General features: G+C 46.4%; 1 protein-coding gene across 3 annotated transcripts; it reads left to right on the forward strand.

Moving 5' to 3' along the window:
* Positions 1-1,231: 1,231 nt before the first annotated feature.
* On the forward strand, positions 1,232-20,813 carry EIF4E2 (eukaryotic translation initiation factor 4E family member 2). Of its 3 annotated transcripts, XM_068406494.1 has the most exons (9): positions 1,232-1,308; positions 2,127-2,241; positions 3,529-3,663; positions 6,174-6,278; positions 7,952-8,122; positions 8,890-9,042; positions 9,131-9,267; positions 17,687-17,765; positions 20,330-20,813. In XM_068406494.1, the coding sequence occupies exons 1-8, from the start codon at positions 1,289-1,291 to the stop codon at positions 17,730-17,732; spliced, it is 882 nt and encodes a 293-aa protein (XP_068262595.1). In that variant the 5' UTR covers positions 1,232-1,288; the 3' UTR covers positions 17,733-17,765; positions 20,330-20,813. The 3 variants fall into 3 exon arrangements, with proteins under 3 accessions (XP_068262595.1, XP_068262596.1, XP_068262597.1); XM_068406495.1 differs by lacking the exon at positions 17,687-17,765; XM_068406496.1 differs by lacking the exon at positions 7,952-8,122.
* Positions 20,814-21,709: the final 896 nt, after the last annotated feature.

The raw sequence follows: 21,709 nt of genomic DNA on the forward strand, positions 1-21,709 counted from the left end.
ATTATGAACACAGGTTTGAGCCCATAAAACAGCAGGACGGGAGTTCCAGTGGTTAGGATATTTAGCCTAGGACTTGGGAGATCCCTTTCCCCTGTTCTGCCATACTTCTGTGATTTCTGGGATGTTGCTGAGATACCCATTGCCTTTGCTTCCAAATAGTAAAACTAGGCTAGCATCACATCACTGCACTTTGCAAGGATAATTACACTCAGACACTATAGTAACAGGGGACATGTTGTGCCTTACATAGGTTGAATACCTTTTTTTTTTTTTTCATATTCCTGACTTGCAGGCTGTGGATTTTCTCTGACTTTCTCCATATCACAAATTGGTGGAGAAACAGAAACTACAGCAGTCAGAAATCCATATACTAATTCTGCCAGATAGCAGAAATTATTGGTCAGAGGTTTGCAAAATGCTATGAGCAGACACTCTACTCATGGGGTAACCTGGGAATGGATTCATATAGTGTCAGGAGGTGCTGGAGGAGGGACTATCTCCCCTGTCCTCTATAAACTGTCATTTATCATCTACTAACACTCCAGGCTCTTCACTGAGACGGTATTTTTTCCTCTCCTTTTCCTTTCCCTGGGCCCTATCTATGTCTCAGGTAGGGCATGCTAGAGAAATAGAGTCAGCAGCCGTAGCAATGAGTGGTAGATCTTGACAGATCCTTTTACAGGATGGGGCGAAGAACACTGACGAATGGCTTGTGTGGGGATCATCCCCCAGCCCCACCCGCACAAGACCTGCGCCACCCCTCGCTTTGCGCTGAAGGGATGGGGGCCGGCGGCTGCGCTGGGGCTTACCTGTCACCAGAGATGAGTTGGGCAGACGCCTTAAAGAGTGAATGTTTTACTGCTTAAACTGTATCTACCAGAGACGAATGAGCACTACGAATAAAAGGGCAAGGCACTTGAACCCCCTGACTGTGCCGGTGTGTGAGGTGCCAGCCTGACGCCAGCCCTCACCTCACGGCGCTTTCCCGCCTCTGCCGGCGGACCCCCCTCGCGCCACACCCAACATGGTGGCTCTGCCCGCCCGCCACTCTCAAGATGGCGGCTGCCCCGCAGTGCCCGTCCCGCCAGAGTCCGCGCTCAAGATGGCGACCGAGAGCGTCCTTTTTCCCTTCCTCTCCGTTCCTTCCGTCGTGCGCCGTGCTTATGGCGCCGGGGGGAAGCGCGGGGCGGCTCTCGCCTCGCCGCCGGAAGCGGCGGAAGGCTTTGGGGAGCGGACTCGGCGGAGCGGAAGTCGCTGAGGTGGACGGAGGTGGCGGCAGCGAGCGACGATGAACAACAAATTCGACGCGTGAGTCGGCGGCGCGGCCCTCCCCGCCCCCTCCCCCCCGCCCCCGCCGCGGGGGGCTGCGCGGCCCCGCTCCCTGCCGCGGCTCCCCGCCGGCGCTGGTCGGGCGAGACGCGATGAGTCACGGGGCCGCTCACAGCCCAGTTCCTCCCCCCCGAGCCCGGCCCGGCCCTGCTCGGGTGCTGCTGCGTGGCCCTGAGGGGATGCGGGCCCGAGGGGCGGGGGCAGAGGTCCGGCGGCACAAGCCTCTGCTCCTGGCGGGGTATCCCTCACCGTGCACCGCCGTGGGGCGGGCGGGCCGGCGGGGAGTCGCGGGCCGCCTTTTGGCTCCGCTTCTCGCTCATTTTTTCCAGCCCTTCGCAAGGGATGGGGCGCGCGGAGAGACGTGTGGGGTGCAGGGCGCTGGCGTGGTGTCTGCTCGCCTGAGGGGCTGCCTCTGCTAGGCTCGGGGGTGCGGGGAGCGTCAGCAGAGTTACAGCGAAGGGTCCCCGTGTTCCCCTCCTGAGCAGTAAGGGGTTTTGACGGTAGTTGGGTTTTTCTGTGGCAGATCTGCGTCCAGTACAAACTGCTTGAGTTTGTGCTAAAAAGGCATTTTGTTGCTTGCTTCTGCTTAAAAGAGTGTGCCTAGGATGCCTGTGATGGGCTTTGGGCATACAAAGTAGTAGTAGTTTTTACTGTATGGGTTGTCAAGAGTAGATATCCAAACGCTGGTGGCCCTTGTACTGCTGGGGAGGTTAGAAGCAGAGACTGCTGGGGCTTGGTGTGAAACTTCTCAGCTGTGAGATGCAAGACTTGCTTTCTTTATTCTTTTTCTTTATCAGATTAAAAGATGATGATAGCGGAGACCATGACCAGAATGAGGAAAATAACACACAGAAAGACAGTGAGAAGGAAAAGAACGATCGTGAGAAACCACAGAGTACTACCAAGAGGAAGGTACGGTGCTGGCACCTGCGTTCCATCACTAGGGCATGATGTGGGAGTGTTCTCAGCTCAGGGATAAGGAAAATGTGTCTTGGTGGGCTGTGGTTGATTAGTGCGCTGTTACTGTTGTGATGAAGACGGAGGGGCTACGTTAGCATTTAGATAATTTGACGTTTTTGGAGGTATATAATCTGAGGGGTGAATGCTCCCTTCACAAATGCAGCTAGTGCTCTGTCAGGCTTTTGAATAGAAATGGGAAATACAGCTTTATTTTCAAAAAAAATATTCTTTGGAAGAACATGTAGGGGAAGGACTGATTGACAGGGGAGTAGCAGCTTGCGGTTGGTTTACCAGGCTGTGTTTGTGCTGCTGTTGAAAAAACTCTTAAGATGGGGTCTCTGTGAGTGTAGCCTAGTTAAGAAGGCTTTTATCCATCCTGTTTTTTTTATCTTGGGCTAAGGAAAGCTATTCTGTCTAAAGTAATATAATCCTTATAAACTTACCGTACACAAGAGGAGAGTAGAGATTTAAACCCTAGTTACTCCTGTAACAGTATTGAGTGATATAAGATGAGGGCTTTTGGGGGATTTTTTTCTGTCGATTTTGACTCTTGGGTAATGAGTTCTCGGTAGCCTCTTTTATGCTTATTAGAAGTCTTTTTAATCAGAAATGGATGTTTTGGAAATTGAAAAATCATCACTGCCCACTGCTAGTGATGGGTTCTGCCAAAGCTGACATAACGAGTTCTAAGACAGACTAATCCTCCCAGAGTGGTAGGGTGTTGGTTGCTTGAGGGAGTTGATGTCACCAAAGAGTTATAATTGCTTTTGAATCATGGTTTAGTATAAATGGGTTTTGTTCTTCCCAGAGGAGGAAAGTGTCTTTTTTTTTTCTTAATTTGAAAAAGTTAAAACTCTTATGTCGCCCTGTTTAGTTTGTCTGTCTTTTTTTCCTGTGAGATAGGAACAGTTAAGGACTAATGAACAATTTACTAATACTGCATCTTACAGTTTTGAGAGTTGTTTTTTTCGTGACTCTTTCCTGAGCTTAAGTTATTATTTCTTTAGCTATCCCTGCACTGCAAATTTCTAATATTCTTTGAAGCAGTCAGCTGCTGTTAGCCTAATGGTCCATTTCAGACAATTAAGAAAGTATTTTTCTGTAAAAATGAGGATCAGTTGTTTGTTTTGTAGTCTGTGAGGGCAGCAACATGTGGACTTCTGATACTATGAATGTAATTTTTCCCATTCCCCCTTTAGAGGAGTGTATAAGGGCTAAGCAAGCTTTTCTGTTCTGCAGGCTGTTGTCCCAGGGCCAGCTGAGCACCCCTTGCAGTATAATTACACCTTCTGGTACTCCAGACGAACCCCCGGGAGACCTACCAGCTCGCAGAGTTATGAACAGAACATCAAACAGATTGGCACTTTTGCCTCCGTGAGTATATCCCTGTTGTCCTAGTGTCACTTGGGCATGGCATGGTCATGGTGGCTGGTGTACTCCCTTGTGTGCACATGCAGGCTGTGCTCTTGTTGTCAGGGACAGAGGAGAGTGAGTGATTTGCTGTGGCTTGCATATGAGTTCTTGAATTACCTACAGCAGGTGACATGTCTTAAGCAGTTCTCCTCTGCCCTTTGCTAGACATCTGTGCCTGCAGTGAGGGTGGTAGCTAGAATGATGATAGAAAATGAACAGAACTCCTGTGTAGCTTAAATCTGCTAGCTGGAGCAGAACTTGACAGGTAAACAAGAGAAGAAAGGAACAGCTTTTCTGGATGCAATGTAACTCTAAAGCAAAGACTGTGTGGTCACACACACACACGCGCACGCGCACGCACACGCACACGCACACACACACACACACTTGCCCCCCTGCCCATATTTCCACCACAAAGACTCTTTGGAGCCAGCATCTGGCATGCTGTATAGATGAGCAGCTGGTGGCCTGTTGTCTGTCTGGAAGTGATGACTGAGGTGGAGTTTGGTGTTGCAGTGAAGTTCATTAAAAGGCAAACTGCTCTCCCTTTCCCTTTCCACTCTTTGTGGTCGTTTATTCCTGGAATAAATTGAGCGTATCCTGGAAAGGCAGTGTTGGGTTGTTGCATGGTACTGGCAGTGTAAAACGGTCATTAAGATCCCAAGATAAATAAGCAAAACATGTCTCCATTATAGAAGCACCACAAACAGTACTGTTCTCAAGGCTAGGAAGTCTGTTGGCTGCTTTCTTTTTTATTTTTTTTTTTAAATCTAGTATTTTGTCGAGATTTTCCAGGGTGCTTTGCAAATGTTAATTTTGCCCACCAGTAAATCTCTGTCTTCTGTAATGTGAGAATTTTTTAAAATATCCCTTTATCCCTTTTGGAGGCTGCAAAAATATGCCTGTCCAAGCAGCTGGGTTGTGTTATTGCATCCACACAGGATAAGAGTGGGAAGAATAGCTCTAAGCGTGTCATCATGGGTAGTTACTGCTCCTGTTCCCCGGTGTGAGCAAGTACTTTTAGTTCAGTGAATGCAAAATATGGCTACTGCTTGATGATCTGGCAATAACTTTTCAGTCTGTTAAATCAGTCTAGACTTAACATTGATTTTTAGCTCCTTAGAGGAAAAACTTCACATATTCTATTGTCTGTTCTTTCCTGCAAAGAATTTGTGGAGCTATTGTAGCTTGGAAGTGCTAGAGTTCAGTTACGGTGGAGGGAGACTGGCCAGCAGATCTGATAATGTGTTTGGTTCCAAATTCTGTTCAAGGTGGAGGAAGAAAAAGCTTCCGAAAGAGTTGTTCGAGCCTAAATCTGGGTTCAGATTTAATCTTTGCTTTTCAGTACAAAGCTCTAAAAGCTTTTAAATGCTGACCACTAGAGGGCATTTTCAGTCGGTGTAAGAATGTAATTTCCATACTGCATTTGGATGTGTCTGACAAAAATAGATTGCTTCTGACCCCACCTCAGTCTTGGTTCATAATTTTATTGGCTATAAAAGCAAATTCCTGCTTGGATGGCAGAGGTTGGAGACTGGAGCAGAATTCCAAGTGCTGACCAAGTCATTAAGGTCTCTGATAAAGTACTTGGGGTGGTGTCTGACTCCTCCAGCTTCACTGCTGCTCTGCTTAATAGCTATTGTCTTATTGAGTAGACTGCTCTGAAAATATGGAAATTAGTATAATCTCTTCCAGTGCCTTGTTTTGTTTTAAAGATCCAGCCTCTCTAAAATCCTTTCTTATAAAGGATAAATATGTTATTTTTAAGAATTAGAAAATATAATTCCCTTGCCTTCTGACCACATTGTCTGAAGTAGACACAGGAGTGCCAGAATGGAAACTGGTCAAAAGTGAAGGGGTCCAAGTGTACCATGACAGATTGTAAAAGGAAACAAGAGGTATTTAAATAAAAGCTCTGAATGGTGCCTTAAAAATGCATTCTGGTGCTGGTTTAAGATCTTGTCTTAAAACCCGGATACAGTAAAATTAAATACAAAAAATGTCTGATTTGGAGGCTCCTGCAGTCTCCACGGTTGCAGAGAGCACTGGTCAATGCAGGGCTATTGTGTACAGTGTAGAGAGACTTGTCTGTAGCTGATGCACTTGACACACGTCCCCTGACTGAAAGTTTGGGCAGTAGGATTTACAAGATATGTTCGGAACTGTCCTCCAGAGCAGCAGTTACCTTAGCACAGATTTTTTTAAGACAAACACCAAGTGACTTTTGAAGGCACCTGTTGAATATTTCAAGTGGTCATCTGGTAATGGAGCCCAGTCAGAAACAGGCACCCAAGCTCTGATCCTACCACTGCCTCCTGGGTATCCTAATCAGCACCCTTATGACAAGAAAGTAGAACAGAAGAGGGGAATGTGGCTCTGGCCAGCTGGTGTAGAAAGGGAAGCCTGTTTCTGTAGGAATCTTGGCTGTGAACAGTTTGAGCAGCCTCATTGTGTGGTTCGTGTCATTGCAGGTGGAGCAGTTCTGGCGGTTTTACAGTCACATGGTACGTCCTGGGGACCTGACAGGCCATAGTGACTTCCATCTTTTCAAAGAGGGGATCAAACCCATGTGGGAGGTGAGTTGGAGCTCTCATTTCTGCCTTGGTATTTTCCTAGAGTATTCTGGAGGGAACCTTCTACAGTGAAGGGACTCCTGTCATTAAATGGCACTTCAGGCTTCTCTTGGGTGCAGGCCTTTCTTCTGGGTTTCCTGTAAACTTCTCTTCAGAACCATGTAACCTAAAAGACTACAGCTGTATGTAGAGCTGGAGATGGAAAGAAGACTTAGCCCTTCATTTGCTTTTTTTTGTTCCAGGGCACTTGGTTTGCTTCTGTTCATTCCTATCCAAACCTGTTAAAAAGAAAAAAAAAAAAATCTTTGCCCAGCAAATCATTCTTCTAGTTCCTGGCCTGCTTCCAGCAATGACCAATACCATTCGCAATACGAGGATTTTATGTGTTGCTCTGAAGTACCTAATTATGCTGCTTGGTCCAGAGAAATTTATATGTGACCCTAGTTGGCAATTATTTTAAGCAAGGTGTTTTATAGCCAGTTACTGCAAATACAATTTATATAAAACGTTTAACCCTCTTCGGACTCCTAGTGAGCTAGCTGCTCTGATAATGTGCCAGCCAGAGAGTCCACAAGTTAATGATACCAGAATTCCTATAAAACATTTCCCTGTAGCCATTTTAAGATGGGGGTGGAAAGATTCTTTGTTTTTTTTTACTTCTGGCCCAACTCCCTTCTTATATTTATAGAAGAGGACCTGGGATCTTGCTGCTGGCCTTCCGTTTGCTGCTTGCTTTGTAGGGCTTTGTTTATGCTCCTTTCTCTTCCAAACTAATCCTTACTTGCTGTCATTCTTGTAGGCATATATATGTCTGTATGTAGCTCTGATCTTTTTCTGGATCCATCTGTGCCTTTTCTGGGTGAAGTCAGAAGCACTAAGCATAATGTTCCCTGGTGATTTACTGGGCTGCAGATCGTTATTATTCTGGTAAAGGGAAATCAAATGCTTGACTGAACTGAAGCTTGTTTAACCTGAAGGAAAACTAACAATAACCATAAAACACACAATACAGCATCTGCCTCCCAATCACTGTTCTCTTTCTAGCCTTGAACCTGCTTCAGCCATCTTTGAAATATTTTGAGCAATACCATTTTCTCTTCTGATCCCCATTAGTCATTGTGGAAAGTTTGAGGAGTTAAACCCAACTGCCTGCTTAAAGGCTGAACCCTAGATGGCTTAATTCTTAAAGTGTGATGTTGACAACTTGGAAAACAAGGACGCTTAATCAGAAGGTGGTTTGCATTTCATGGGAGTATGCCACATTCCTAGAACTTGTGTTGATTTGAATTCCTCACCAAGCATGTGGCTGCTGTCATGCTTTGAGGTTTCTCTGGAGCTGACGTCTTCCCCTTTCAGCACAGGCTTTAGCACGTACCTGAAAACCAGGAGTCTGGTGAATGCTGCTGTTGTGCTGGCACTTCCATGTTTGCTCAGGATTGCTTCATTAGCACTTGCTGTCTCTGAGAGCACACAAATGTTTATCTGAGCCCTAGAGAAGCTTTAAGGCTAAAATAAAGTTAAGTCTATTGCATTAAGAAGGGTCGGGCTGCCTCGCCTAGCATCTTTCAGGTGTGTCCCAGCTTGGCAGAGGGGTTTACTAGTGATTTAGCCAGGGACGTCCTGTGTTGTGCAGTCCCCTCTGAGTTATCCTTTGTTCTTCTTTGTTTCTGTCCTAGACCTGTCTTCCCTTTCCCTTCCTAACTGCCACTTCTTTGACTTGTTCCTACCTCTCTCTCTTTGGCTTTGGATGGAATTTGTTCCCCTCTCACCTTATGAGATCTCCCAGCTACACTGTTGTACAAGAGAATGCCACAGCGTTCTGCCCAGAGGAGGAGCTGCTGTTTCACGTAGGTGTGTGTTCTGTGAAGCAGGGGATCGGTAGCAATTTTTCAGCTCTTTTTCAAGTGCAACATATAGAATCACAATACTGAGGTGACAGATTGAGTGCTTAGCATAAATTTTTTCTTTACTCTCTCATCTTGTTTTTGGTAATTTCCTTGAGTCACTGCAGTCTGGAACAAACATCCAGCTGTATGGTGTGATCGTGTCAGTGGTTCCCAGAGAAAGGACTGGTCCTTTTGGTGTTAACACAACTTGTGAGCCCATTCCTGGAAATGTGGAAGGAAAAGTGTTTTTCAACTTCAGTTGCTTTTAAATATCACTTTGCAAATTCGTTCCCTGCCTTCCATGTTCTGTGATGAGGGATTTTTCCTGTTTTGCAAGCAAAACTACTTATGCAAGGGATTAGACAAAGGGGGAATCAGTCTCAGTTCAGGAATAGTTTTAGGGTCCTTGCCTCTGGTTCTGTGTGCCGGTTGGTAGGCTAGGGTTAGTCTTTGCTAGTGGGATCAAAACACTAGAGCTCAAGTCTACAGTGCGTAGAGCTTCATTTGGAACGGTGTGAGTCATTGTTTCAAATACTTTGTATTCAAAGTGGTGTACCTCTGTCTCTGCTTGTGTGGGGGAGAAGTGAAACGCTTTTACTTGAAAATACCTCCATTCTGTCCCTTGCCCCACCCAATCAATACCTGCTCCTGTCTGTGGCTCTGCTGTATTGTGGGAAGCAGAAAAATAGCTCAAATAAAACAAATCGATTTCTTGCCCCTCTTCCTAGGATGATGCCAACAAAAATGGAGGTAAATGGATTATCCGTCTGCGAAAGGGCTTAGCATCACGATGCTGGGAGAATCTCATTCTGGCAATGCTGGGAGAACAGTTTATGGTGGGGGAAGAAATCTGTGGGGCAGTTGTCTCTGTCCGATTCCAGGTAAGCACTTCTGAGAACTGGCATGTGCCTCCATTTGGCAGAGCTACAAAAAGTACCATCTGCTTACCCCTCACGTGCTATTCTGTAGGAGGATATTATCTCGATATGGAACAAGACAGCCAGCGACCAGGCCACGACAGCCCGGATACGCGATACGTTACGAAGAGTACTCAACCTACCTCCCAACACCATCATGGAATATAAAACACACACCGACAGCATCAAGTAGGTGTGGTGGCAGGGGGAGGGCCTACTGGTGGTTGCATGTGTGCTTGAGCAATTTAGTGCAGATTGCAAGAATTGAGAGAAGTGCTCGTGTGCATTGGGGCTGTTCGCTGTATGAACAGCAGCTATTGTTGCCAGTGTGCTTTGAAAGCCAAATATCTGTGTCGTTATTGTGCTGCTGTTAGGGACATTTGGTTCTAATAGTAGAACCGTATTTTTTTGAAGTGTATAGTCCAGGGCTTTGTTAGCAATCCACCCAGCCTGTCGCTTGGGAGATGGGCAGCCCAGTGTGGGGCTGTGGCTTGATGTATTCAAAGACAAGATTGCAGTGGGGGGGACAAGATCATTTGAATAAATAGAGATTCTGGGGAATAAAGTGCGGAAGCTAACGGGGATTTATAGTGCCATTAGACTTATAAATGGTCTTGGGAAAGTGCTGTGTGAATTTACAGTGCTCTACAAATGATTTCTAATCATAATAAACGTCGTATATTAAGTCTTCCAGGCCCTGGTGACAGAGGCTCTTTAACAAGACCAGAAAATCATGGTACACAGAGAGGACAGCTGTATTTTTAAATAAACCTATTATAGCTTACCATACCAGGCCATTCAGGGTGACTTTTATTTCCCACAAAGTGACAAAAAATTGCATATATAGGTATTAGTTAGAGGTGAATAATGTAATTTTTTTTTCTTAAGTGTATTATAAACCAATACACCGATTAGGTCATATTGGTTAAATTAACACTTGAAAAGGTGTACCCAGAAAAAGAAGTGAAACAAATTAAGAAGGCATTGATAGAGCTGTGAGCTTTCTAATCTAGCCCGTAATCAGCGTGCAAGTACCTTTCATTACTGCCTTTTATTATGTTAGTTTGTCGTTTCCACATAATCACCCTGTCATCAGTGTGGTGTCAAACAGTTGGGTGAGATCAATTCTGGTTTTAGCAGACAGCTAACTTCCAGTTGTGGCCAATTTTGGGTGTGTGTCACTAGCAATAATACAGAGGTCTCGTTTAAACTGCCTGTAGGCATCTAGGGTTCCATGTGGCTCTCCCTTCTGTGTGTGCGGGAGAGAGAAAGGAGGGAGAAATTATTATTGTTAAACTGAATCTTTTCCAGGCAGCTTTAGTTTCCGAAAGTTCCCACTTCTGTTGTTGAAATCTCGTGGTCATGATTTTGCCAGTAACATTTCTCGTGCACTTTTTGCCGGGAGAGGGCACTATCGACTCTCTGTCCATGTTATGAGATTGCAAAGTGCTCATGTGGACACATAACAGGGTATTTTACTCCTGTTTAGCAGTAGCAGACTGCGGACTGTGGTGGTGCAACTTTGTGGTGGGGGAAGGAGGGACGTGTTTGACTTCTCTCAGGCTCTGTAGGGAAAGCTGTGTACTGAGCCAACTGTCCTAAGCTGTGGTGGTGGTTCATGTGACAAGTTTAGAGTGGAAATGATGTGGCCTTTCCCTTATAAGCTATTGCACCAGCACTTCCTAGCACAGAGAATGCTGCTGTAGCAATGTTCGTAACTGTTCTTGCTCTGACAGGTGTCAGTCCTTGAGTGATGGTGCATTCAGTATCGTGGTCTTATTTTCCTACAACAGTGTAACATGCCATGCTTGCTGCCCTCTTCCTGCATAGCATCAAAGTTGCATTTTATGCTGCTGACGTATGGTGCAAAATGAACTTGTCCAAGAATAACAGGTGTTTGAGGAATCAAGTGTAGTAGCTCACATTACAGCTGGGAGCAATTCTTAAATAGGGGTGGACTGGCTTGTCTCCCACTTATTTTTCTGTGAGTAGGAGGGATAGTCAGGAGTTGGTTTGATGGTGTCCTGGTGAGGTAGATCTAAGCAATTAACCTTCTGCCATGTAGGCGACCATGAGAACTCTTTTTTTCCATTGCCTCGCTTGAGCTGCAGCAGTCCGATTGCAGTGCTGTCCAACATCTCGTTCTAACGGCACTGGTGTAAATTCAGAGCAGAACTGCTTGTCAGTGGAGTTTCTGTGTAGTGATGTGTGGACCAACTTCTTGTGCCTTTCTCGCCTGGTACCAGCAGACAGCAAGCAGCAGCAGCTGCAGAGAGGTGACGGTGTCTGCTTTGTTGACGGAGAAGAGCGGGACAGCCCCAGCTTTCAGTTTGACTCTGCTTGGCTATGCTTCATATCATTAAGGTTCTCTCACTAATGAAGAATCAGTTGTGTAACTAGTTCTATCCTCCATAAAGTCTTGGCTCCTTTTACTCACCCATCTATCAAGCCCTGTTGAAATACTGTCCGTCATGAATAAACTCCACTTATGCGGCGCATGTACCATGTGATTTATGACTCGGGAGGGCTTTCTAGCCAGCACTCTATATTCACACTCTGGCTGTGTTTTATGAAAGGCTCTAATGGAAGAGCCATGCTGTAGGCTTTGTCAGGACTGCCTTTTAGGGGGGCTTGTGGCATTTTTCATTTGTATGGGCTGCATCTCTCCACTAGAGCTCTGCTCATGTGTGGGGTTTGATCGGCATTGATTGTGCTTCAGGGAAGGGAGCATGCTTAGCAAGAAAAGAACAGGCGTTTCTCAAAACCTTGACTTTTAGGTAGTGAATTGACCTGGATTAGCTTTTGACACACTGTAAATGAACACTTCTGTGGAAATTGCTAGCATGCCCCTCACTGTGGAACCTGAGCCCTGTGTTTCAGGTTTTATATATTCCTTTTGTGATGATGCATTTCACATTAACTCATTTTTAGACACCATTTTTCATGAGTTGTCAGTGAGGCTGCAGCCCTCTTTGTTTCAGAAAGCAGTGGTGCTGGCAAGCTGCGTTTGAAAAGTATCTGTTGCTTCACAGCTATTCCAAGGAGCTATTCTGCATTCTGTCCTTTCTTCTCTCAGTGGTGGGGCTTGTGCATTTAGCCAGATAAGCAGATCTTTCATTGTAATTTTCCTGTGTTTGTCCTTTCTCTTGCTTGTGATATTGACAAGCTGCCTAAATCCCAGCGAGTGGAAGGGTCAGCCTAGTCTGTATTAATTTCCAATCTTGCTAGAAGAGCTAGAGCAATCTCTTGGACTCTGCTTAATTCCAGGGGATTTATAGTACCTTAGACGTTACAGTGCTGAGCACCTGAAAAGAACATATGTGCCATTTTATGGGCTACCTTGTTTCAGTAGGTGGAGAGAAATTGCTTCTCTGTGTTCCCTCAGAGGTGGACTGAGAGAGGTGTGCTCGGATGTAGTGAACCACTTAACAGGTTCTGCTCATCAGCGTTGTTAACCTTGGAGGTGATATGGTCCAGCAGTGACAGTGGGTTATGGACAGTGGCACTCCCTGTGGTTTGGAATTAAGAAAAAAAAGAATGACCTATTACCTTTGCTGCTTTAGGAGGTGCACTCTGCTTTTTTTTGAAAGCATAATATTGCTGGCCACAGCCTGGTCATGTCTTAATGAAGCTACTGAAAATATTCCGGTATCTGTAGCAAGTGAACTGTGGTTGGGAGAGGGGTGGAGGGGAAGCGATCACTGAAAAGTTGGATTTTTGAGCATTGAAGCGTGAAGTGCTTGGCTGTCTTGCATACACCTTTGCCCTGCTGGGGTTATCAGCCTTTCTTTTCTGCACTGCTAACTGCTAACAGTGACCATCTCCTGAGTTGAGAGCTCCCACCTGCAGTACGATCCAGGAATCCCAGGCAAATTCAACAACCTTGCTTCATATGCCAGGAGAGACCAGGGCTGTGACCATGCAGTAGGCTGCCACTGAGCTGGCTGCTCTGGAAATATTTTGGTTGCTGTGTGACTTTATGGATCACCCTGTCAGCTCTAAAGCAAGACTGCTTTTTCTGAAAACAAAGCTTCAGTTATTTGTAAGTGCCTGCTGCAGTGAGAGCTGAGCAGGGTATAAAACTCTCCTTTCCTTTCAAAGTCACCACTGATAACTAACGGGACGGCTTGAGTAAATGAGGAGAATAGTTGATCTTAATAGGGCTGGCACTGCGTTCATTTCACTGCAGGCAGTTGGAGGAAACAGCCTCAGACTATATTTTAGCTAGGAAACAAGCAGATACCCTATGGAGGGAATAAGGGTATGCACTGCAGGAAGAGTGGAGGGGTAAGGTTCTCGGGACAAAAAAGTGAGGAATGACAAAATGAGGAAGAGAAATCCCCATGGAAGTGGCAGGTGTTTGGCAAGATCAGTGTTTGTGAGACAGTAAGCTGGTGGTGGGGTACTTGTGAGAAGTCTCCCTTGTTGTTACGAGTGCAGCTAATTTGGTAACTCTTACTGTTTTATAGCACTGGTTTCCATTTGCTTGCTAATTTCCAAGATCTTAGAAGAAATCCTCAGTGCTGCTGACCTAGTTGTGTCATCTTTGTCTTTGTATCTTAAGTGGTGTGGGCAGGGTTAACCTTGTCTCAGGTTAGATGGTTTGCAAATGGGACCCGTACACACTGTCTGATGCCTGTCAGTGGAAGGCAGGTTGCCTTGGGTCTTACCAGCTCTAGAGAGCTGCATTGTTTCACCCTCATTCCTTCAAGTCTGAGAGCAGGAATAAAAGCTAGAGGAGAGTGGTGAGGTTCCAGATCTGATAGCTGTCCTCTTCTCTTAAGTCTCTGCAATACTGACTTAATTCATTTATCACTCCATTCTCCAATTCCAGTAATATTTCCAGGTGCTGCAAGACTTAAGAGCACTTCCATAGATCTGGGCTTTGAAATGATGGATTCATTGATTCGTTCTCCGTCACCATAGTATGCTTTATTCAGAAGTGATCATGACTTTGTAAAAGGCTTCCTTATCCTGGTGGCCTGTCTCTTACCAAAGAAGTGACTATAACCTATTTATTTCGTGTTTCTTCTCAAGGAGGTCAGTTCACATGTGTTCATTTCGAAGTCATGATGGCTTCTCTGTTTGCCTTTGCTACAGATACTGCCAGATATGTGAGAGAGTTATTTCAGGCTAGAAGAATATCCTAGATTTTTTTAGAGCTCTTGGTTTTCAGGCCTGTCACAAAGTTCTTGACTGGCTTTAAAACAAATCCCAAACACTGATAAGAGCATGAGGAGCACCCAGGAAGAGGCTGTATGGCTCTGGACACCATACCTGCAGAGTGTAGTGAGTGGTCAGTGTGCTGGGAGGTTGCACGCAGGCTGGCGGAAGGGACAGACCTTGGTGACTGTTGTGAGGGTAGCACGCACTGTGAGCTCTGTCTCCTTCTTTAGCTGGGGAAGGAGATGGTAGGGAGGCAGCGCTGCACAAGGAAATACTGAAGGGGAACTGCTGGGACTTTGAGGGTGGTTGCAGAAAACAGCTACTGCTGCTTGCACAATGGTGACTTGGAAAGTCCCTTGAAGCAGCTGTGGCTGCTCTTCCTCTTTTTGCTGGAGTCTCTGATAGTGGCTTCTTTTTGCATTTTTTTCACCAGCTTACTTGATGGGGATAAAGGGAGCACCCTGGGCAGTGGGGGAGAAGGTGGGAAATTTCAACAGTTGTGGGTCAGGAATGAGTGTGGAAGAACAGCTCTGGCTGGCTCTATTTAGCCTGCTAATGTTTCCATTTCCCATCTGTTCAATGGGAATAACCTAAGTGTTGGGGATCAATTCACTGAGTATCTGATCGCTGCGCAGACAGTATAGCAATAAGGTACTAAAAATGTCTATACATAAAAATAACCTCTTAGTCTCTCTGGCACTGTGCCTTTGGCACGTCACAGGTCGTAAAGATTCTGCCAGACGAAATTAACTGGCAGCCTTGTTCGGTACGAAATGGAGAGCAGTTTGCTCTGCTTGCATAGTTTAGGTACATTAGGGCAGACACATCCTGGTGGATTTTTTCAGTCAAGTCAGCAGATAGTTGGAGTAATTAGTACTATAATATATATGAGGGTCTTGGCTTAAAAATTCTTGGCTGGAAGAGCTTTTTCTGTATGTCTGTGAGAAGGAATTGGCAGACGAAGGACTATGTGCATGATGTTATTAGGATGTTGGAACAGGCAACTCCTTGGTTTGAAAGGGGTAATAAATTATCGATTATGTTGACAAATAATCTGCCCTTGTGTCCCTTCTGCAGAGAACAGAAGTTAAGAGTTTGGGGAGAACTGTGGGAGAGGAAAGAGAGAAGATGTAATTATGGGTGATGGAAGTGTGGTAGAAATAGAAGGCATGAGAGGCTGGAGGGAAATCATGAAGGTAGAGACTTCAACAAGGCTGAAGATGTGCATAGCTTTGCAACCTGTCTGTGTTCAGCAGCTAAGAGGGTTTCAGATCAAGAGCTTCTCTTACCTCTAACTTTCTTCTGGAGGGAGGCAGTTGTACCTGCAGTGTCTGGTACCACATGCTGACTGGGTGACACAGGCAGTCTTCCTTTCTCTGGAAGATCTCTTGGCCTCTAAGAGTGCTGTGTCTTGAGAGCCTTGGGGGGAAGGTTCCCATTTAGGGGCCTCTGTGCTGCTGCCTTCCTTAGAATAAGCCACTTATGGGTCTCTCCTCCAAGAAGCATACTGCTGTATGTCAAACAATTGCAGATCTGACCTCAGCAATTATCTCTGAGGTACAATCGGCTGGTCCTTCTTCTGCAGACCGATCGGTTTGCAGACTGTTGGTTTTGTCCTGCATTTTCCCAACTGAGTGTTGAGGGAAGGTGGGTGTACTAGTGCACCACAGCTGTCCTGTGTGCTGTCCTGTCACATCTACAGCACCCTTTGCTGTCTTTCTCCTTCACATTTCCTTTGGCTTCAAGGGCTCTTGTCTGAGGGTCAGCTAGAGTTATCATGTAGCTTTGGGACTCCCATGGGTGACTGTTACTTGTCCATCCTCATCAAGATCAGGAGGATTTTGAGCTACCATGGATGGGGGGAGACTGAGGAGAAAACCTAGCCAGCCATAGATAAGGACTCTCTTAGACCAGCTGTTCACCTCAGTAGTTCACGGGAGCCCGTGACTTGGAGAGCTATGAAGATTTAGTTGCTGCTTGGAAGTTTTGTCGGAGCAGTTTTGAACTGGGAAGAACTGGAGTGTTTGCCACTCACCAGGCTTGTACTGGTGGTGCTGAAGTCAGTGATCTTTAGGATTTCACCGGCAGTGCTTTCAAAAGAGGGTGGGAAGGCAGTGTCACAAATTCCAAGCTGTACACCACAGTGACAAGCTTCTTGCTTCTGCCCTTTTTGTTGGGCTTCCAGCAAGACTTGCCTGTATGTGGTGTACAGTCTCGCAGAATGCACGTGACGGGCAGTCTGCCAGCGTACTCTGTGTTTATTTGGGCTATGACTTTGCTGGGAAGGAGCATATGACACCTAGGCTGCTTTTGCAAATGCTGATTGGGAGCTTGACTCTGTGAGGCTCAGGTAGGAGCCAGGCTGGTGGTCCGTTTTTGGCACAGATGCTGACTAATACAGCATTTCCATTTCTGGACTCTCCTGTCATGTTGCAGTGGCCTGATGAGGCAATGCAGAAAATAAGATGTGAGGTAGCTAAGTACCAGCAACAAAATCTGCAGGATGGTCTGGTTTTATGACTAATCTGGGTTCCCTTTAAGGTCCCTCCAGCTCCATGGGACTCTTTGGGTTCAGTAAACAGCTTGGCATGTGCTGTAGGCACCAGCACTGTTTGGTGGGCATGGAGGACTATGAGGTTCTTTGATATCTCTGATCCCAGAAGATAATAGTCATGCTCACATTAACCTCGGTATCTTTTCCCTGAGAGGGCTTTCAGTATGCTGCCTTCGTAAAACAGACAGCAATTTTTCAGTCTGCTAGCTTCATCTGTCAGTAACATTCTCCACCAGGGAACACCACATTAGGCCTGTCCCTCTAACTTATCTGAAAACATTTTCATTTCAAATAGCTGTAATGTTTTTACTGGGTCGTCATTAACAATGCAGGTTTACAATAGGAAATGAGACTTTCTCATAATAATAGGATTCTGCTGCCTGATCGAAGGATTTCGTAATAACTAAGCCGTGTGGCATTAAAAGAAGCCCCTTTTGGGGGGATTACTACATATGCAGGTATGTGCTGAAGCATGAGGCCAGTAACTGGCTGAGTTTAACCAGCCAAGGAACGTGATAATCCTCCAGAAACATGTAACATCGTCTATTTTATTAGCAATAGGAAATGGATATTCCATTTGTGAGTGGGAAGGTCATACCTGTCTCTGGGTATTAATGCGGCTGTATCACCAGCAGCCGCTGGGAACGCTTCACGTCTGTGCAGAACGTTAAAGCTGCCTCGCGCTGTCAGATGTTTGGCTGGGTTTTAAGGATGCTTCTATCCACTATCAGAGGGCTATCAGAGAATATTGTCTTGCTCTCTGAAGACAAGTGCCTTTCAAATGCCATTGAATGTTTCTGCTCTTGTTAAAAGTTAAGAAGCCTTTGATCTGAAGTGCTGCGTTTTTTTGGGTTTTGTTTCATTTTTTTTTTCCCTCTGGCTTGCCAGGGCCTGGGAGGAGTTTCATGGCCTGGTGAACAGCAGTGGCCGCTGATCGAACGCTCTCCCTCCCTCTGTCACACCCAGGGTAGGGCCTCATCTTTCTTCCTATGTGACTTCATGGCATACCTCTCAGCTTCCGACCCTCTTCCCACGGGCTGGCATGTTCTCTTGTCTTATGGGCCTGGTGGTGGGCCCATTCTGCAGCTGGCTCTTTCCCAAAGGTCAAAATGATTTTTAGGGGTTTTTTTTGACCAAAGACACCAACATTCACTGTGGTCTCCATTCACTCAGCATTTTCTGTTGTGATGCTGTGTGCTATTTTGCTGATGTGTCCTTCCTCTGTGCAAGGCAGTTGTATCCCAGACCTGGTCCCAGGAGGCTGAGAGGTATGTCTTCAGCTTGGGTCTGTTGCCTGACTGTAAGCACATAGAGTGGTAAATGAATGCTAAGCACATCCATGTGATGGACACGGAGAGAGGCGCCTGGAGCTTGGCATACGTGCCTTTGCTCTTGACAGTGGGCTGGAGCAGAAGAAATTAGTCTGTCAATAAAAGCTTGTTCAGGAAGGACACGCAGTAGCTACTGTATTTAGAAATAATAATGCCGTGGCTAATGAGGTGAAACCACCTGCTGCTTCTGGTAGTGGCAACTGACCCTGTGCAGACAAAATAGCCAAGGTGAGCTCTGGGCTGTTGCAAGCCTTGCAGCTTAGATTGTTTTTCCCCTCCAGTGCCCACTTCCCTGATGGCAGCCCCTTTCCTTAAAAAGGGCTAGCAGGAGGCCTGGCAGCAAGGGTTGGTGTTTGGTAGTTGCCAAGAAGGATTGCTGTATTGCCGAGTGCCAGAGCAGAAGAACCCACTGGAAGGAGGTGTTACATCGCCCAGTTCCCACCCCATGGTGGTATGTAGCTGCTCCAACACAGCTGAACTCTGAGGGGCCACTGGGGAGCCCAAAACCTCCTTCCACAGCTTTGGGCAAGCAGTGTTCTCATCGCTTGCTCTGAAGTCATGGGTGAAAAATGGTATCTATCTTTCCTCACAGATTTGGCTTTTTGTGAGGATCAATGGTTACAAAATGTTACACAGGCACCTAGTTGTGTTGTTATTGTTAGATGACATTCAAGTGACCTTCCAGAAGAGGAAACCAGCTCACTTCATGAAATCGCAGTCTCAGAAGGTGGTAAATGTGCCAAGTGTACAGGAAAACAGTGATTTAGCTCTCAACTCTGTTGGGTTACCTATGCTGAGCAGGGAGAGTAGTGATGAGCAGAGGGCCTGGGGCACCCCGAAAAAGGTGAAAGGAAGGGAAATGTAGAAACCTGTCTGAGAAAGAGCTAACCAAAGTGTGCTGTCCTCCTGAGGTGGATGGCACGGGTGAAAGTACAGTACGGGATGGAAAGTCAAACCATTGTTGCAAATTAACCAGAATCCAGTTAATGAATCATGTTCCCAAGTGGCAGCACAGCCTGCTTTCCTGGCAAGTGGAAAGGTGAACCCCAGTGATCTGCAGATGGCCTCCAGCATGCTTTTTGCTGTCATGTCATAGCAGAGTAACTTGTTTAACTCTCTAAAGAGTGTTTTTAACTTCCTTCTGCTCCTCCAGCCCGCCTGCTGGAGGTGTTCCAGCATGCACTGTGCTGTGATGTTACAGCTACCGTGCAGCTCATAGCAGCACACCACGCTAGCTCAAGGGTTTAAGCAGGATTTTACAGTCCTGCAGAGCACCTTGCTGCTGAAGCTGCTGCCTTTGCTCTTGAACGCAGCTCTGCTGATTTGGCGTGATATGTGCTGGACCATCCCTAGTTGTTTGGTTTGGGCAACTTCCCTGTTACGGGAAGAGCTGCCAAACCTATCCTCTCAAAATAATTGTAGTCTCACTTATTTCCATTTGAGTTTAAAAAACCACACCACCTTTCTATTAATGTGTAAATATGCGTTGCCTATTGCTGCTACTCACAGGCTAGCAGTAAGCGTGAACACAGGTTTCTGTAACCTGCCTCATCTTTACTTGCTGCCATGTGCCACAGGACTATGCAAATGAAGGTTGTGGACCAGCAGTCCTTTCTTTGTCAGTAGCCCCTGCAGCTCACGTGGCTGTACTCATGTGAGTAAAAGCTGCTGAAGAAACTCTTCTATTTAAACTTGAGGGAAATGTCCTTTTCAGATTAGATATTCTTTTAAGGTAGGAGAGACCAGAGAGCTAAAGTTGTTGACAGCACGACAAAAGGAGCCTGAATACAAGGGACAGAGGCAGGAGAAGGTTGGATTGATGGTATATTTGTGCTCCAAGCAGAATCCCTGAGGACAAATCTTTGGGAAAGAAGAGATCTTGCAAGTTGTTTAAACACCAGAACCTATCAGGGTTTCTGGAGTCTATCATATGTTTTGCTCACAGGAGATGACACTTTTTTTCTTCCTGATGAATTGGGATGAACCAGAATCTCCGTGTGTTCCAAGTGTTCTGGAGCAGCAGGTTGACTTATGGGGAAAGGCTCTAGTTAGAAAGCAGATCTGCTTAGGAGGTTTAACGAGCATTGATTTGAGTGACACACTAGGATGGCAACACTGGTAGCCATGGTGGGTGGAATGGGGGGTGCTGTGATCTGAAGGAATGCACACCTTTAACCTCTTTCTTCCCTCTGTTTTCCAGGGATAATTCAAGCTTTCGAAACACAAAAATCACGTTGTGAGAACAAGAGCTGGCACTAAGCTCCTCTCTCCGTGTTGAAAGCACTGAGAGGTCTCCACCAGTGCCCTCCGACCTCTGAAGGGACTCATGGGCCACTCTCTCGCACTCCTCCTTGGAGGAAGGATCCATCTGAAGCCCTCCAGCTGTGGTGACAATAGAGGCCGATTTTGTCATACACAAACTTTTTTTAGCAGTGGGGCGGAAGGCCAACCTTTCAATTAGCAGCGCGCCCTTGGGGGCCGCATCTTGCAGCACTTTCCTCTCTTTCTCTACATGGCACGCAGGATCTCTGGGATTCTGCTTCAACGTCAGAGCCTTTTGCTGAGGGATACCAGTATTAATAAATCTCTCTGCAGCTGGGAGGAGCTTCCCAGTGGAGAGTCAGCCCTATGGTTTTCAAATGCCCACTTTCAGCTCTGCCAATAAATTATTGGGTCTCTGTTTCTTTCAGTCTCTCTTTTTTTGGCTGGGATGGTATTTCTCTGGGCTGTGCTAAGGCCTGAGGCCTGCTTCTGTCAGCTCCATGAAGCATCTTCCCCTGAGCTGCCCACCTACCTAAAGCAGTAAAGTACCCCAAGTGCCAGTGGTGGCCAAACTTCACCGTATTTGTGGACTTACATGGGCAGAAGAGTTAGAGATGTAACGTCTTGCTTAAAAAAGAGATGCTTGCTTTGTCTTTACCCCTTCTTCATAACTTGCTGGTTAGCAGTGCCTTGCACCCAGCCCTGTTTGTTGGGAGGGATGCAAGCTTCCCTTAAACTAGGACAAAGAGGTGTTTGGTGTCATTTAGTTGCCTTGACTCTGGCTGTCTCGGTGGAGAGCCAGCAGTGCTGCCTGGTGTTGGATCCAAGGAAAGGCTGAATGCAGGGCCCTGTGTGCTTCTGGGGTGCACTGAGGTTTGCAAGTCTCCGGCCATCTGGGAAACTGGACCCCCCAATGGGTGTAGCAGAAGAGGATGATGGCCTAGGCTGCTGCTTGTAGCTGCATGACAGCTGTGACCAGAAGAGGGGCTGCGAGTGACCCTGCCTCCTGTCCTCGGGGATGAGGCTAGACTGATGGGTTGTTGCCTGGAAAGCCAGCGTGGCTGCAGTTTGGATGCCAGGGAAACAATAGGAGCTAATTATTTCCTCTGATTCTGCTTGACTACAACGCTAATTGTACTCATTAACAGCTCCAGCCTTTTCCCATTTACCTCAGGGAATCGCACGGTTGCCTTTCATTTTTAATAGAGCCTTTGCATCGGGCCCAGGAGGGGAGGCTGCGGCCAGGGATGGGGCACATGTCCTGCCCTACGTGCTCTGCACAGTCTCCGGGGAGAAGGGGCTGCTTGGGCCAATTTGA

The sequence above is a fragment of the Nyctibius grandis genome, chromosome 8 (genome assembly GCF_013368605.1).
Source record: "Nyctibius grandis isolate bNycGra1 chromosome 8, bNycGra1.pri, whole genome shotgun sequence".
Taxonomy (NCBI): domain Eukaryota; kingdom Metazoa; phylum Chordata; class Aves; order Nyctibiiformes; family Nyctibiidae; genus Nyctibius; species Nyctibius grandis.

Excerpts from the sequence above, each read along its gene's own strand:
- EIF4E2 (XM_068406494.1), top strand. The coding sequence starts at position 1,289 with ATGAACAACAAATTCGACGC. Across the intron at positions 2,242-3,528 it reads AGAGTACTACCAAGAGGAAG|GCTGTTGTCCCAGGGCCAGC; the intron begins GTACGGTGCTGG and ends TCTGTTCTGCAG. Across the intron at positions 8,123-8,889 it reads AGGAGGAGCTGCTGTTTCAC|GATGATGCCAACAAAAATGG; the intron begins GTAGGTGTGTGT and ends CCCTCTTCCTAG.